Source organism: Ruditapes philippinarum, unplaced genomic scaffold (genome assembly GCF_026571515.1).
Source record: "Ruditapes philippinarum isolate M1 unplaced genomic scaffold, ASM2657151v2 ctg1356_1_1_1_1, whole genome shotgun sequence".
NCBI lineage: Eukaryota > Metazoa > Mollusca > Bivalvia > Venerida > Veneridae > Ruditapes > Ruditapes philippinarum.
The window spans coordinates 27,504-46,108 of record NW_026851848.1 but is presented as its reverse complement, the minus strand read 5'-3'; the positions used below and the strand labels follow the sequence as shown (position 1 = coordinate 46,108).

At 33.7% G+C, this 18,605-nt stretch overlaps 1 protein-coding gene across 4 annotated transcripts in view; it reads left to right on the top strand.

Annotated features, from left to right (window-relative positions):
* The window catches only part of LOC132741265 (uncharacterized), a 53,810-nt gene that overhangs the window by 25,457 nt on the left and 9,748 nt on the right, over window positions 1-18,605 (top strand). For 2 of the 4 annotated variants that reach the window (XM_060729400.1, XM_060729405.1), the window contains 2 exons: window positions 2,091-2,157; window positions 11,716-11,835. In XM_060729400.1, coding sequence (XP_060585383.1) covers window positions 2,091-2,157; window positions 11,716-11,835 — 187 coding nt within the window. The remainder of the gene's footprint in view (window positions 1-2,090; window positions 2,158-11,715; window positions 11,836-18,605) is intronic. The other 2 variants (XM_060729413.1, XM_060729418.1) reach the window with 1 other exon arrangement.

The following is an 18,605-nucleotide window of genomic DNA, read 5'->3' as shown; positions in this document are numbered from 1 at the left end:
GTTGACATTTATTCTTTGAGTGAATTGATCAACAAAATTTATTCAGGTGATTGATTGATGACGACCATGTGCTCCTTTTCATGGAATAACATTTGTCCCATTCATTCATTGAAGGTTCCTAGATTACTGTTTTATGGGCACATCTGCAGATTTTTCAAAATTCAAAATGTTGAAATGTTGAATTGGGTTCTATGTGGCAGCATGGCCAAGTTGTCTGACTAGTAATCTAAGGATAATGCTGGACACGTGGATTCAAACCCCATCAGGGGCAAGCCGTTGTTTCCTTGTGCAAGATATTTTAAACTTTACATTCATTGCTTAATACTGGTTGGTTCCACTGGAACTAGGTTCTAGAGGGTTTCAATAAGCTTATATCTAAAATCCAACACAGTCAAACTAGAATAACTTAGTATAAACTAACTGCTTCTATGGGATATAGATACCACTACACATTATGAAAAGAATCAGTTAAACCTTTAGCATGCAACATTTCAATTTTTCACTATTTTTATGTTCGACACTCATTCTGGTGAAGAAGCAGCTATACCGCCTCCATGGTCGAGGGGTTAGAGTCAATGACTTCTAATCCAGTTACCTCTCTGGCATGGGTTCGATCCCCGGGAGATGCTTTTGTAATTTAGCACAGAGGAAGGTGTCTAGTACTGGTGTAACTCTCCAGGCTTTGGTAGTTTAGTACAGAGGAATGTGTCTAGTACTGGTGTAACTCTCCAGGAACAATGGTTAGGAAACTAACCGCCTATATGACTGAAATACTGTTGGGAAAAGGCGTAAAATAAAACAAACAAACGAAGGAGCAGCTGTCAAATCTAAAAAAAAAAATGATATGAATTTATAGAAACATTACAGCTTTCTATCACAAACACATTTTTTGTTTGTTTGAGTATTTTGATAATTCTTAGTAGGGCCATATTTTGTTGTCAAAGATTGGTATGTAAAGTGTTTACATGGCAAATAAATGTCAGTTTTGCAATTGTGTCGGCTTTCAAGTAGGATACTATCTGGATTACTATCAGGTTCCTCAAACCATCTGTATCTATCAGTACAAATTGGACATTTCTTAAGTGTTTGTGTTTGATAAAGGATAGAATATGTTTCTTAAAAGGGTCACCTCTATCTAAAATACATATTTTGTATTTGCACAAAAATTGGGTTTTGTATATTTACACAAGATCTCATATGACCTAAACATTATAACTATAATTGCTATTTGTTATAATGGATTAATGGGACACTATTATAACCCTTTATAAAATTAAGTTTCTCATTGAGCTAGTGAATTTGAGATGAAGTGTATTTTTTTATAAATTTGTGCGTGTGTGTGTGTGAATTAATTGAGTGTTTGACGAGTGTCTTTAGCTTTGAACTTGAAATGAAAAACTTGACCTAAAAATTGAATTAGTCTTTTTAAGGTACTTAATTATTACAATGTCACAGATTAAATTTGTACAGGTTCAATGTTGTTTGTATCTTTTTTTTATAATAATTGTTTTGAAGCTGAAGTTTAAAAAGTATTGTAGACAGAGTGAAGAAATACCTGACCTTATTTAACTCTTACTGGTACTAAACATTTTCTCTGCAAAAAAAACTGTCAACTTCCCCACTTGAAGCAGCTGTGGAGACCGAAATTTGGGTCATTACCAAACAAATCATCCATAAATATATTCACAACCAGGCAGTGATCATAAAACATTCAAGGGTGCTCAGCTATCAGTGGTATTGTGACAAACCATATGCAATTAAATGCTCATCACTGGCCAGAGATTCTCTGAGAATATAGGAAATTTTGGGGAAAACTGGTAATCTTGACTGAGTTTAAGGCTCTGAATCTCATAAACATGATTGGGAGGGGGGGAGACATACTTAATTAAACATACTATAATCAATATAGAGATTTCTTAATTTTTTCTTTAATCCACATAATATTTGATTCATATTACTTCTGTCTTTCTCTCTCCAAAAAGAAGATATACTGAATAAAATTGTTGAGAAAAATTAAACAGTTTGAAAATTAAAACATAAATGCGAAGAGAAAGTTACTTGCATAACAATATGAATTGATTTTGTTTCAGGACCAGAAGCAGACATCATTAAAAAGGTTGTCTGATATACAGAACAGTCCTGACCATAGAGCTCCAGGTAAATATCAACTATCCATTGATTAATAAAATAATATACTACACCTTTTCATTGTTTATCAAGAAATATAAACCTCTTCATCATTGTTTATCAAGTAATATAAACCTCTTCTATAGTTTTTATCCTGTATCATATATTATGCATGTACATATATACTCCATGACTGTTTTTATTCACATATTCAGCTGAATAAAAGCATATTCTACTTAATAAAGCAAAAGTCATAGGTTTTTCAAATGTATTTACTAAGTGTCAATTTATAACTTAATATTAAACCATCGCATGGATCAAAATGATAATAATTTTAACTTCAAGGTTAAGACCCATTACTCTCAGCCTGCATATAAACAGAATTATGGCCCTTGTTCATTGAGATTATTCATGTATTTCATGTGCATAAAGTTAGATTGCATGCAAGCGGTATCTCCACAATCAAAGAAGATATTCAGTATGAACTGTTTTCTGAGTTGGGAATTTAGGTGACTTGCCAAGTTCCACAACTCTTACATGCATTTTTTCATGTGAGAACAAATTGTGACTGAAACATTAGAATGTATGCCATATAGCACACGCGTCAGTCTGGGGACAAACCTTAGTGCAGTATTGGGTTAACTCCAAATAAATTTTATAAGGATTTAACCCATTACTGGACTAAGGTGACACTTTATTGTCTTAATTGAGCTGACATAGAATTTTATATTGAAATATAATTATGTGTAAGAAACATAGGGAAAAAAGGTTAGGAAATGAAGCTTAAAATAGTACAATTAATCTAAGATTTTTACAAACTTTAATCATTATTTATAGCCATTTGCACTCTGCGCAATTATTTATTGTATATTAAAAACTCAAAACTTTTACGTTGCCAATTTGGTAATGTATTTATACTAATACATAAGAGTTGTAAATTCACAACAAGCATTATATTTTAAATCATACTTCTTTAATATTAAAGATAAAGCAGGCATGAACTGTTGTTTTTTTTTCAGCATTTTTATTTTGTCTTCAAGAGCAGATGGTTTTCATTGTTTACAACATACAGGCCAGCCTCAGTGTTTCAGATAGGGAATAATCAGTTTTACAGATACCACAAAATCTATTTATATCAGTCATTAATTAACAGTTTCTTTTCAACTTGAACTTCCTGTAATTATTTATTCATTCCATTCCTGTTCAGTGAAATGTTTATTTTGTAGGGCGCTGTACGGGAAACAGAGTAAAAAAGTATAATAAATGGGCTATGGTATACAGGAGATGCACCTCTAATGTTATTAGCAAACAGTTGAAGAGAGCTTCATTTAAATTTAAGAAATGCTTTTCTGTGCTTTAGAATCTACAAGTTATTATGTTACTATTTTATTATGAAGGAGGTACATATTTTAAAGACCATTTAGTTGCTTGTTATAACATTAAAATTCAGTGTTAAACATAGTTAACTTCATGTAAATAAATGTTTTTTTTATGATTCACATGTTGATAAACACTTCAAAGCTCAGCTAAACTCTTTAAAACAAAGCTAAACTATTTAAAGCTAGTCTAAACATTTAAATGCAAAGCTGCATATTTACATGCAAAGCTTCACTTTTAAATGCTAATTAAGCTAAACATTTTGATTGCAAGGGTTAGATTAAACACTTATAAGCTACAAAGATGGACATTGAAATGCAAAGTTAAATATTGATATGCAAAGTTAAACAGTTTAAATATGCATAGATTATCATTTAAATGCAAAGTTAAACATTGAAATGCAAAGTTAAACATTGAACTGTGCAAAGATTATCATTGACGTGCAAAGTTTAAACTTTGAAATGCAAAGTTATAAGCATTACAATGCAAAGTTAAACATGCAAAGATTACAGTGAAATACATTAGGTTTAACACTGAAATGCAAAGTTAGAAATGTTAAACATGCAAAGATTATCATTGATTAATGCAAAGTTTAATATTTAAATGTATAAAGTTAAACATGTTAGATATGCAAAGACTATCATTGACATGCAAAGTTAAAAATTGAAATGCATTAGGTTGAACATTGAAATGCAAAGGTAAATATTTATGATTGAAATGCAAAGTTAAATATTAAAATGCAAAGCTAAACATGTTAAACATGCAACGATTATGATTGAAATGCAAAGTTTAATATTAAAATGCAAAGTTAAACATTGAAATGCAAAGTTGATCATTAAAAGCTATTAAATTTAAAGACTTGTCATTTAAAACAATGTGGACTTATAATTAGAAAAATAAAATACTATGCTTACAGCACAGATATTTCATTGATATTTATTAGGAAAACTCAAAATAAAAGACTTGAAGCAGCTGGCTTTTAAAAATTTGCTCATTCTTTAAATTAAGTAAGTTCATGTTACAAAAGTAAGTTCATGTTACAGAAGTAAGTTCATGTTACAGAAGTTAGTTCAGGATTATACTCTATAGAAATTCTAAGTATTAAAAAAATTCATTCAGACAAACATCCTGTATGAGGAAACATGGATATTGCACTTTGTTGAAGCTTGTGTCTTGAAATATTGCATGCATTCAAAGAAGTTGGATTAGTTTACATTCCAGAAACACTGGCTGCAAGCAGATGCAGTTTAAGTTGTTAAGTAGAAATACAGAAGAACAGTTTCGCAGCAATTTAAAACGTAATTGATGCTAATGGTTTTTGCATGCCTTAAAAAAATCTCCTGTAAAGTGAAATTTGTTAGAATATTAACTCTGCCATCACTCATGCTATAATTACAATTCCAGAAAAGACTTCTCAATGGAGACAATTTACTTTACAGTTTGAAGAACATGATTAATAATGTAAGGAAAGACGTTTAAGTCTACTATAGCTACAAAGTTATCTTTATTGACAAGGCTTCAGATATGCACTGGATTTTTAAAACTATATATGTAGACTTTTTTGACCACATTCACTTTGTTTACACTCAGTTTAGATCTGAAAGCATTTTTCTTTGATTCAGACAAATTGGTTATTCAAGATGCAATAATAATTTATTGCATTGTAACTAGGCGATCCGTAAAGTCCTGCGGAGAACTATGAGATTTTTTACTTTAGACCACCATGCAATATCCCTGATCTGCAATCAGATAGTAACCATTGCCTATGGCCCAGTCTTTCCTTAAAATATTGGTCAGTTCTATCAAAATACCCGTGGCCTAGGTTGGCCATGCCTATTTCCCCTGCAAATGATGTTAGTCACATCCCCAACCAAAATACCGGTGGCCTTAATTATTTATCTTGGGAAAATCCCCTAAATTTGCCATGGCTAAATCCTAGGTCACATCTCCAACTAAAATATTTGTGGTCCAGCCATGCCATAGCTTTATTCCTGCTTACTATCATGGTCAAAGAATAAATTCATATATTTTCTTGGTCAGTTCTAAGACAATTTTGTAATGTTTAGCTTCTATCTGAAAGGTCAACTTAAGTTTTTAATCTTTCCATAATGTGCTCAAGATATTTTATCAAGTTGAAACCAAATTTCAGTTGCCCCTAGAAATTTAATATCAAGGTCCTTTATTGACCAGTCATGATTTTTAGCTCACCTGACCACGAAGTGGTCATGGTGAGGTATAGTGATGGGGCTATGTCCGGCGTCCGTCGTCGTGCGTTGTGCGTCGTGCGTTGTGCGTCGTTCGTCGTCAACAATTGGGTTGTTAACAGTCTAGCAGTCACAGTTTTGATTGGATCATCATCAAACTTTGTCAGAATGTTTGTCTCAATGAAATACAGATCGAGTTCGAAGATGGGTTATCTCGGGTCAAAAACTAGGTCACATGAGCTAAAAATAGAAAAAGCTTGTTAACACTCTGGAGGCTGCAGTTTTCATCCAAATATTCTGGAATTTGTCAGGAAGGTTGTTTTGATGATTTCTAGGTCAAGTTCGAAGATGGGTCATCTCCGGTCAAAAACTAGGTCAGAGGAGCTAAAAATAGAAAAAGCTTGTTAACACTCTAACAATTGGGTTGTTAACAGTCTAGCAGTCACAGTTTTGATTGGATCATCATCAAACTTTGTCAGAATGTTTGTCTCAATGAAATACAGATCGAGTTCGAAGATGGGTTATCTCGGGTCAAAAACTAGGTCACAGGAGCTAAAAATAGAAAAAGCTTGTTAACACTCTGGAGGCTGCAATTTTCATCCAAATATTCTTGAAATTTGTCAGGAAGGTTGTTTAGATGATATCTAGGTTAAGTTCGAAGATGGGTCATCTCCGGTCAAAAACTAGGTCACAGGAGCTAAAAATAGAAAAAGCTTGTTAACACTCTAGTGGCTGCAGTTTTCATCCAAATATTCTGGAAATTTGTCAGGAAGGTTGTTTTGATGATATCTAGGTCAAGTTCGAAGATGGGTCATGTCCGGTCAAAAACTAGGTCACAGGAGCTAAAAATAGAAAAAGCTTGTTAACACTCTAGTGGCTGCAGTTTTCATCCAAATATTCTTGAAATTTGTCAGGAAAGTTATTTTGATGATTTCTAGGTCAAGGTCGAAGATGGGTCATCTTCGGTCAAAAACTAGGTCACAGGAGCTAAAAATAGAAAAAGCTTGTTAACACTCTAGAGGCTGTAGTTTTATTCCAAATATTCTGGAAATTTGTCAGGAAGGTTGTTTTGATGATATCTAGGTCAAGTTCGAAGATGGGTCATGTCTGGTCAAAAACTAGGTCACAGGAGCTAAAAATAGAAAAAGCTTGTTAACACTCTAGAGGCTGCAGTTTTTATCCAAATATTCTTGAAATTTGTCAGGAAGGTTGTTTAGATGATATCTAGGTCAAGTTCGAAGATGGGTCATCTCCGGTCAAAAACTAGGTCACAGGAGCTAAAAATAGAAAAAGCTTGTTAACACTCTAGTGGCTGCAGTTTTCATCCAAATATCCTGGAAATTTGTCAGGAAAATTGTTTTGATGATTTTTAGGTCAAGTTTGAAGATGGGTCATCTTCGGTCAAAAACTAGGTCACAGGAGCTAAAAATAGAAAAAGCTTGTTAACACTCTAGAGGCTGCAGTTTTCATCCAAATATTCTTGAAATTTGTCAGGAAGGTTATTTTGATGATTTCTAGGTCAATTTCGAAGATGGGTCATGTCCGGTCAAAAACTAGGTCACAGGAGCTAAAAATAGAAAAAGCTTGTTAACACTCTAGTGGCTGCAGTTTTCATCCAAATATTCTGGAAATTTGTCAGGTAGGTTGTTTTGATGATATCTAGGTCAAGTTCGAAGATGGTTCATGTCCGGTCAAAAACTAGGTCACAGGAGCTTAAATAGAAAAAGCTTGTTAACACTCTAGTGGCTGCAGTTTTCATCCAAATATTCTTGAAATTTGTCAGGAAAGTTATTTTGATGATTTCTAGGTCAAGTTCGAAGATGGGTCATCTTCGGTCAAAAACTAGGTCACAGGAGCTAAAAATAGAAAAAGCTTGTTAACACTCTAGAGGCTGTAGTTTTATTCCAAATATTCTGGAAATTTGTCAGGAAGGTTGTTTTGATGATATCTAGGTCAAGTTCGAAGATGGGTCATCTTCGGTCAAAAACTAGGTCACAGGAGCTAAAAATAGAAAAAGCTTGTTAACACTCTAGTGGCTGCAGTTTTCATCCAAATATTCTGGAAATTTGTCAGGAAGGTTGTTTTGATGATATCTAGGTCAAGTTCGAAGATGGGTCATGTCTGGTCAAAAACTAGGTCACAGGAGCTAAAAATAGAAAAAGCTTGTTAACACTCTAGAGGCTGCAGTTTTTATCCAAATATTCTTGAAATTTGTCAGGTAGGTTGTTTAGATGATATCTAGGTCAAGTTCGAAGATGGGTCATCTCCGGTCAAAAACTAGGTCACAGGAGCTAAAAATAGAAAAAGCTTGTTAACACTCTAGTGGCTGCAGTTTTCTTTCAAATATTCTGGAAATTTGTCAGGAAGGTTGTTTTGATGATATCTAGGTCAAGTTCGAAGATGGGTCATGTCCGGTCAAAAACTAGGTCACAGGAGCTAAATATAGAAAAAGCTTGTTAACACTCTAGTGGCTGCAGTTTTCATCCAAATATCCTGGAAATTTGTCAAGAAGTTGTTTTGATGATTTCTAGGTCAAGTTTGAATATGGGTCGTGTCCGGTCAAAAATTAGGTCACATTGCCCAAATATGGAAAAATCTTTATAACACACAAGAGGTCACATGTTTGACTCAGTTGTCATCAAACTTGGCCATGATGCTTGTTTAAGATGCTTGGATGCGGTTGTGTCAGGTGAGCGATCCAGGGCCATCATGGCCCTCTTGTTTTGTTTAAGTGTACATGCATGGATATTCTAAAACACAAAATGAATAGTTCTTAATATTGGTCCAAATAAAGCATTTTCAACACAATGCTGCAAAATGAACCTGTTCCGTCAATAGAAGATAATAAAACTATGCATGGGCGCTTGGTTTTAGGATGAAATATTGTATAGTTTGCTTTTATGAAGAAAGTGGCTGTCTTTAAATGTTGTGCCTTAATGGCTGTACAAGGTCATAGACCATTCATAAAAGTGTAGATTCAGGTGGTCTGATACTGAGAAATATCAGTAAGATGATAACTGACATCTGAAAGTAAAAGTTAAAATATCTGTATAAGAATATGCAAGACATTGAGTGACTGCCACAAATTGGTACGCAGGGCTTTGGTGCTAGTGATGTTGTAGCGAATGAATTCAAGTGTTTTATCAGTAATATTATTCAGGGCACCCGCGGCCGAGTGGTTAAGGTTGTTGACTTCAAAGTACTTGCCTCTCACTGTTGTAGGATTGAGCCGCACCAGCAACAAGAGAAAAATCATCCAGCTTAACTTACGCATTGTCAGCGGTTCTTAATACTCAGGTGCCCATTTGTGCCTAGAAAAATTTACAAAGGGGCACCTGAGGTCTTCCTCCACCAGTAAAGCTGGAAATTCGCCATATGACCTATACTGTGTTGGTGCAACATTAAACCCAACGAAAGAAAAAATATCAGTATTATTAAATATTAAATCATGTAAGAATATTATAATGAATGGTCATCGAGTTATGATGGCAAGTTGGGAGGGACTGTAGTGTCTCTGTTACAATGTCAACAAACTGTTTGAGTGGTCACTTTGATATGACTGTAGATTTTAACCATAATTCATGAATTAATTCACGTATAAGAGAAAATACATGTCATTTAAATAACATTTGTAATATACATAAAAGGAAGTGTGTCTGCAACAATCTGCCCTAAAGTTAAATAGAAACTTCCTTGACACCAGCTTTCAATTGATAAAAGTTTAGATATCTCAGGCTTTTAATTGGTTGATTTTTGACATTAGATTTGTAATTGACCAATAATAAGGAGAATCTCATTTCTTTTATAAAAACTGTATATATGGATTTACAGAAAAACATCGCAAGTACATGAGATATGCCTCTTTGCTAAAATTACAGGATCTCTTAGTTTCACAGTCACATATCATACTTAAATTCATTATATTGGTTAAGAACATTTAAAACTTTAGTAAACACCTTTCTAGTGGTGATATATCAATGGAATATAATTACATGTACATTTATATCTCATTATAATTAATTTCATATTTGTGATATAATATATTAGTTCATACGGGATTATGATATTGAATCATACGGGATATGATATTTTCAATGATTGATATGACATTAACTGAATTACTCTCTTAGCGAGAAATTCACTACATTTTATGATAATACTGCATGGATAATAATATACCAAATAAATTTCAAATTCTGATACAGTTGCAAGATAATTGGAAATTAACCTGGACAATGCTAAATATTCTAAATGATCTTGTCCGTTTTTTTAATTTGGACGAAACCATTCATCATTAATAGGGAAAATTTGCAAAAAAAATGTATTGACTTACATTAATAGCAAACACTGTGCAGACCATAACGAGACAGCACGGATGTACTGGCTTTAATCTTTGTCTGTATATTGTTCACAGGGGTCGAATCAGTTGCCGCCAGAAGGCCAAGGGTCAAGCTTTCTGGTGGCAAGATACTTTACATGCATGTATTTACCATGCTTGGAATTTGGAATTGTCAATTGTTCAATCCTATATAGAAATATACCCCCGAATATCGTAAGTGGACTTGCCTTTCTTTCAATCTTAGGAAAAATTTCAAAATATGTACTGACTGGATAGCGAACAGTGTAGACAATGATCTGATGGCATGGATATGCCAGCTGATCTTGGTCTGCATGGGCAGTATGGGTAGATACTGTAGCCGCCAGCAGGCTGAAGGTTAAAGATTTCATTGTTGAAATGCTAGATTAATAAGGTTTATAAACTAGTTAAAAATCTGCTGTAATCTCCAGCCTCATTTTATAACAGAAATTAAATATGACCTGACAAAAATGACTGATTATGGCTTTAAGAGAGTCAAAATAGCCCTTAAAATTATTTGACAGTCAAATTGTTAGTTAATTTAGGATTTTGTTCAGTACAGTAGAATTCCTACTTAAGACCACCTTGGAATTTAGACCACCATGCTATTAAGACCAATTTTCTGTCCTTTGTCAAGAATATCTACAATTGAGACAGCCCCACAATTAAGACCACTTTGGTTCAGTCCCGATGGTGGTCTTAATTGAGGGATTATACTGTATTTAATAATTGTGCTTTAGCGGCAACTGATTGACTACCCATGCCACCAGTGCAAACCAAAACCAGCTTGCACCTCCATGCTGTCTGATCATAGTCTACTGCAGCTGTTAGCTATTGAGTCAGTTCTTATTATGAAATTTTCCCTGGAAATGATCAATTTTAATGGTTTTGTCCAAATTATCAAGTGGACACGTAGCTACTCCTTTACCACAAAGTAAAGATACTATAAGGATATGCCAGTTGTTAAGGAAAGCTCCTAATTGTACTGAAATATTGCAAAAAGAAAGTGCATTCCAATAACTTGTATATTGTTGTATATGTATTATGAAATATTGAAATAATGTGCATCTGTTTAAAAATATTAAAAAAAAAATTTCAAGGTAAAAGTGATTCATCTCTACCAAAATCAATTGAAGTTCTCTATGCATCTGAGTCAATTATAATCACAAGCTTCCCCTTCCCCCCCCCCCCCCCCTCCTGGAGAGCAAAGGATAGAGAGGGGACTGTGTATACAGGGTCAAGTGAATGGGGTGGGAATGCCAAATAAAATAGGGATCTGTCCAGCATGCAGTCCACAGGGATTAAGGGACAGAGGATTTTATAATTTTTTTTGTTCCCATACTAGATGGAGGCTCTAACTACCTTGAGTTTTTATAATACAAAAATCAGGAACTTTTTATTTTGCCAAGGTATGGGGCATATCCGGGATTTATAATATTTGACTGATTTTATTATAATATAATTAGTGCATGAAATTTTAAGCACCATAATAACTTCTTTTTTATCACAATTTTTACTTCATGTATATGATAACTAATTTGTTTTAAAATAATTATTTTATTTCAACAGGACATCATCAGTTTTTGGAAGAGTTGCAGATTTGTTGAATTATTTCTTACGATATTTTTTTACCATCATTGACAATTTCAGAGCAAGTGATGCCGGAAACGCCAGTACCGGACTACGGTGATGCTGCCACACCGGAAAACCAGAATGTTTTTAAATTTGCCCAAAAATTTCAAACTGTTTTAACAAATATCCAGAAAATAGGTATTTGTTTTTTTCGGATAGTAACTTGCACAGCTTTTCATATCCTGGTGTGTCATCACTGTTTATAACGGGGATGTAGAAACTGGTCTTTATACTATGCTTTTTGTTGCTTTTTAGTATAGTATATATTATGATTATACTCTTTTTTTTGTCACTCTAAATTTATCTCTTCTTACTTTGCTTAAAGTTCCTTAAAATCATCTCGAATTTTAGGATAAAATTTGTGTTATATAGTTAATTATTTTAATTTCAACAATTTTTCCCCCTATCATTACTAATCTGCCCAGAAAGAAGAATTTTTATAGCATTTAAAAAAATATTTCTGCAACCCTCCTGAGAATTTGCTTGACAATAATTAGAATTTCATATTACTGCTCTGAGCTTCAAATGAATGTCTTCTTCTTTTCTTAGGCTTATTTTTTAACCCTTACCTGACACTAACTTGACTTTTCCATCTTTTAATCAGAATAAAACCATTCATTAATTTTAGGGAAAGTTCCAAAAAGTTTACTGACTCAGAGTAGCCAACATGATTGGACGTCACAAATGTGACGAAATGTGTCCAGTTCATCGATGGTTGTGTGTTCCGTCAGTAATTCTATCATTCCTGGATGTGTTTTTAAAAAAGACTTGGTAAAAATGTGATGGACATGATGACAAAGTGTCTCCAGGTCAAAGATCAAGGTCACACTTGTACATCCAAACTGACCAATCTCATACTATGATTATGAATAGATGGCCGTTTCTGGTCTATGACTTTTGTCATTTACCTATTGATTTTGAAAATTGTTACACCTAAATGTTTGTGCTTATGTGTCATGGTACAACCAAGGGTTATTACTCAGGGGTCAAGGTCACACTTGAATTTTTATGATGTGTTCCACACAATAATTAGGTGAAACATCACCTCAAGGTCAAGGTTATGCTTGGACATTAAATGTCATGGGATTGTGAATAGATTGTTTGTTTTTTGTGCATAACTCTATTAATCATGGATGGATTTTGAAGTAATTATCCATAGATGTGCAACTCGATAGAATTAAGATATAGTGACCAAGATCAAGTCAGTTTAGCAGTCTAAAGGTCAGGGTCACATTTGAATAATAAAAGTCATGATATAATATTATGACAGTAAATTGTTATCATTGATGTCTTTCAGTGGATTTTGAAATAACTACACATAATTTTATGGTTCATTTATATCAAGAAGACTTAATTATCACATGAAAATGACTGGAAATGTTTCATTATTCTTGTAACACTCTTTTTACAGTAACCGTCATGCCTTAGTTTTAAGTCAAAGGTCAGAGTTCCTTTTACTAGTCTGTTTCCATGAATAGGCATTATTTTAAACTGTTAAACTTAGATTAATATTTCTGCCAGATTGATGAAAAAAATTGATGAAGCCACTGGTTACATATTTGACTAAATTTCTTTTATTGTTGGTAATCCAAAGAAACACATTTTATGCATTTTGTTTTTGTGGGAAGAGAATAGCTTTAAGGTAATGACCCTAATCACTGAAAGTTGGATTACTATTAGAGTTTTCTGTCTTTTATGGGTATTTCGAGCTAAATGGTTTACTTCTAGATTTAGGAAGGCTGTATTATTACAGTAGTGAATATTGATCGAATATTTTTGTTTTTAGATTAATTATAAATAGACTGACTGTCTGTCTGATGAATTATGTCAAATGAAGAAAAATTATCTGATATTTTTTATACAGCTCTTTATTTATTAATTCAAATTGTTGAAGTGAAAAGTTCTGTTTGAGTCAATCACTTAATATATGAATTAAAAAGTTTAGCTAAAGTGGATTCTTCAGATTTATTTAAATACTCAGTAAGATTTTCAATTTTATGACATATCTTTAAAGAATTATAAGTTTAATGTTCTCTATACTAAATATTAAAAATGGACTTGGGTCAAAACAATTTATAATTTTTAGGGGAAAAAAATAAGTACTGACTGAATAGCAACCAGTGCAGACCGAGATTTACTTAGACTGCACTCAAATGAGCTGGCTGGTCTTGGTTTGCTCTAGGGTAACATGGCTAGATATCATTTGCCGCCAGTAGGGTAAAGGTTTAGCAGACCCTAGTTTCACCGTAGTTACACCTGAGTGCATAGAATCTGGGATTACATGGGATTAAAATGAGGAAATTCATCTGGGGATAACATCACAGTCTGATATTTTCATTGATTTCATTTGACAGGCATGTGATTGTAATTGCCTTACAGTGTTACTGACTTTAACAGAACCAGAGAAATATTGTTGTTTTGTGAAGGATTCAATTTATATAACATCATTGATTTTCAGAATATTTAAACAAGAATTCAGGTTAACAGCAAAAGCTAATCAAGTTTGTATAATTCTATGAGAATTAGGTTTGAAAATTGTTTTATTTCGAAAGCTTTAATTAATTGACATCATTTTTTATGTATATTGTTAATTCTAACACAAATGCATTTTACTCTATTAAACATAGAAGAACCGAAAGTGTGTGTTATTATGCAATAAAATCACTGTTGACGTTCTATATTTAAACATATGTGACATAATCATTAGATATGTGACACAACCATTAAAAATGAGACGCGCTGAAAATAAGTATGAAAACAAATCGGGGTGCAAATAAACTTGGTATTTGGTAGGGCAGCATTTATTTGTTGATGTCGTGTTAGAATTTAAATAATATATCCAAAATGGTGATTATATTGCTTGATAACATCACTGTTTGTCATTTGGATGTGCATCATTATATCACTGGGGTTACACTCTTGTGATATAATTCCTTGCATTCGAACACCAAACAGTGATTTAATTTTGCAATAAAATTACTGTTTGGGATATATTATTTCTTAAACATTGTGGCAGGGACTTTATAAATATCACTGATGTTCAGAATATTACCCTCCTCATATTACCCTCAGTATTGATACTCAGTCAGATTTTCAATTTTAAAACATATCTTTAAAGAATTGTAAGCTTAATGTTTACTACACTAAATATCAAAAATGGACTTGGGTCAAAACAATGAAAATTTCATGTTTGGCAAAAAGCTGACAGGGAATCAAATTTACAGGTTTAAGTTTCAAATTTGGGGAATTTGCATGATTTTAAAGAAATTTTCTTGAGGTATAGCCTGTATAAGGCTACAGCAATAGAAATTTAAAAAAAAGCCCAGATAGTGTTGTCAGCCATAATTGACTTTTTGGTTATCCTGTGATACAGTGTTGTCAGTCATAATTGACTTTTTGGTTATCCTATGATACAGTCTTGTCAGACATAATTGACCTTTTGGTTATCATATGATACAGTGTTGTCAGTCATAATTGACATTTTAGTTATCCTGTGATACAGTGTTATCAGCCATAATTATGTCTCCCCCACCTCGGGGGGAGACACATTGTTTTTGCCCTGTCCGTCCGTCAGTCCGTCCGTCCGTCAGTCCGTCCGTCCATTCTTCGTTTCCGGACGATAACTAGAGTTCCTTTTGACCTACAGCTCTCAAACTTCATAGGATGAATGGTCTTATTGAGCAGATGATCCCTATTGTTTTTGGGGTCAGTAGTTCAAAGGTCAAGGTCACAGTGACCGTTGGTCAATTTCTCGTTTCCTGATGATAACTAGAGTTCCTTTTGACCTACAGCCCTCAAACTTCATAGGATGATTGGTCTTATAGAGCTGATGATCCCTATTGTTTTTGGGGTCAGTAGGTCAAAGGTCAAGGTCACACTGACCGTTGGTCAATTTCTCGTTTCCGGATGATAACTAGAGTTCCTTTAGACCTACAGACCTCAAACTTCATAGGATGATTGGTCTTATTGAGCAGATGATCCCTATTGTTTTTGGGGTCAGTAGTTCAAAGGTAAAGGTCACAGTGACCGTTGGTCAATTTCTCGTTTCCGGATGATAACTAGAGTTCCTTTTGACCTACAGCCCTCAAACTTCATAGGATGATTGGTCTTATAGAGCAGATGATCCCTATTGTTTTTGGGGTCAGTAGGTCAAAGGTCAAGGTCACAGTGACCGTTGGTCAATTTCTCATTTCCGGATGATAACTAGAGTTCCTTTTGACCTACAACCCTCAAACTTCATAGGATGATTGGTCTTATTAATCAAATGATCCCTATTGTTTTAATGGTCAGTAGGTCAAAGGTCAAGGTCACAGCGACCGTTGGTTTATTTCTCCTTTCCGGATGATAACTAGAGTTCCTTTAGACCTACAACCCTCAAACTTCATAGGATGATTGGTCTTATTGAGCAGATGATCCCTCTTTTAATATGACCATCAAGTGCAATTTCGTTTGACGCCCGCCTGCCATACGCTGATTGAATAACCAGGATTTTCAAAATTGAATACCTGGTTAAAAACAAACAGTTTAGGAAGCATCTTCTCATACAACCTTAACAATAGAAACCATCCATAGACAGCCTTCATTGAAGTGACTACCGGGTATTTACATTATCTTATCTCCATTTCCATTCCTGTTTCCATTCACAGTTATTCTCAGCAGTGGGGGAGACATGCGCTTTTTTACAAAAGCATCCTCTAGTTGACTTTTGTTATCATATGATACAGTGTTGTCAGCCATTATTGACCTTTTGGTTATCATATGATACAGTGTTGTCAGCCATTATTGACTTTTGGTTATCCTTGTGATACAGTGTTGTCAGCCATTATTGACTTTTTGGTTATCCTGTGATACAGTGTTGTCAGCCATAATTGACTTTTTGGTTGTCCTACGATACAGTGTTGTCAGTCATAATTGACTTTTTGGTTATCCTTGTGATACAGTGTTGTCAGCCATAATTGACTTTTTGGTTATCATATGATACAGTGTTGTCAGACATAATTGACTTTTTGGTTGTCCTGTGATACAGTGTTGTCAGCCATTATTGACCTTTTGGTTATCCTTGTGATACAGTGTTGTCAGACATAATTGACTTTTTGGTTGTCCTGTGATACAGTGTTGTCAGACATAATTGACTTTTTAGCTCGACTTTTCTATGAAAAGGGGAGCTATCCTACTCGCCCCGGCGTCGGCGTCGGCGTCGGCGTTGGCGTCACACCTTGGTTAAGTTTTTCGTACCACCCCACTTTATTTCAGAAGTATTACAAGTATGGCTTTGAAACTTACCATACTTGTTCACCATCATAACCTCCATCTACAGACAAGAGTACATAACTCTGTCAAGGTTTTTGACAGAATTATGGCCCTTTTTTGACTTAGAAAGTGTATTGAGCTTGGTTAAGTTTTTTGTACCACCTCACTTTATTTCAAAACCATTGGAGGTATTGCTTTGAAAATGACCATACTTGTTTACCATCACGACCTTCATCAACAGACAAGAGGACATAACTCTGTCAAGGTTTTTGACAGAATTATGCCCCTTTTTGACTTAGAAAATACATTGAATATGGGTAAAATCCACTTATTGCCTTAACCCTTTGAGATATTGCTTTGAAACTTTTAATGCTATTTCACATCATTACCCCCATCTGTACGCAAGAGGAGGTAACTCTGTCAAGGATTTGTTTTAAAAATTAAGGCCTTTTATCGACTTAGAATCTTGGTTAAGTTTTTAGTACCAGTCCACTTTTTGACTGAACTGTTTGAGATATTAATTTGAAAGTTGGAATACTTGTTTACAATCATGATTCCCAAACATGTCCAGGAGAAGGTAATTCTGTCAAAGATTTTATTTGAATTATGGCCCTTAACTGTCAATGTTTTGTATTATAGGCAAGCACTAAAAAACTTAAAAAATCTAAAAAAATTCATTCCTATCCACTTGTTCACTTTACCATAAATTATGTCATATAAACATTGCTGTAATATTCAAGGGTATCAAACAACTAGTTCACTTTAAAAATACAGAGATTCTTGTATTGCCTTTTACTGCAAAAACTTTTTTTATTGGCAAGCAATAAAAAAGTCGAGCGCGCTGTCTTACGGACAGCTCTTGTTGGTTATCCTTGTGATACAGTGTTGTCAGTCATAATTGACTTTTTGGTTATCCTTGTGATACAGTGTTGTCAGCCATCAGTAGCTGTCATATAGTCTCTATTGCTGTTATATAATTATGATGTCCTCGACCATCATTGACTTAGTTATCTTATGATGCAGTGTTGTCAGATGTATCTCTATGGTTGTCATATTTTACTCAAAATTAGATTAATTCTATTATTGGCTATGTATAATAAGGTAATAATAATATGTACCAAGGTATGTTTTAACTGTCAGTCATTAACATAGAAGATGCACTTATTATCTTATAGATATATAGATAATGTTTTATGTTTTACTAACCTAGAAGGCAAATGTGGCAGTGTGCTTTAACTTTATATACACACATACTACATATATGATAATACAAGCAAGTGTGCTTTCATTTTCAATGCACAGCATATGTGTGCCTCTTGATGGACAGAACAGACAAATTTGTTTGCAAATAAGATTTATTAGAGGAAGTATTTTTATCAGAAAGAAAACTTTTTAAAGAATTAATAAGATTATGGGAATAGTTTGAAAAAAAAAACACACAAAACCACACCATGTTAGAGGCATGCTATCAACTAAAGAGAGGTAACTGGTATAGACTATTTCCTTAGACAAGTCACAGTAGCCTCCCTTTAATATATATGTATAGTTTATGACAGGAAACTTAAACTTGATATTATATTTTCTTATTTTCAGAAAATTAATCATTGTTCTGATTGTTTCATTAATTGTTGACAAATTGTAGCATATTTTCTTGTCAT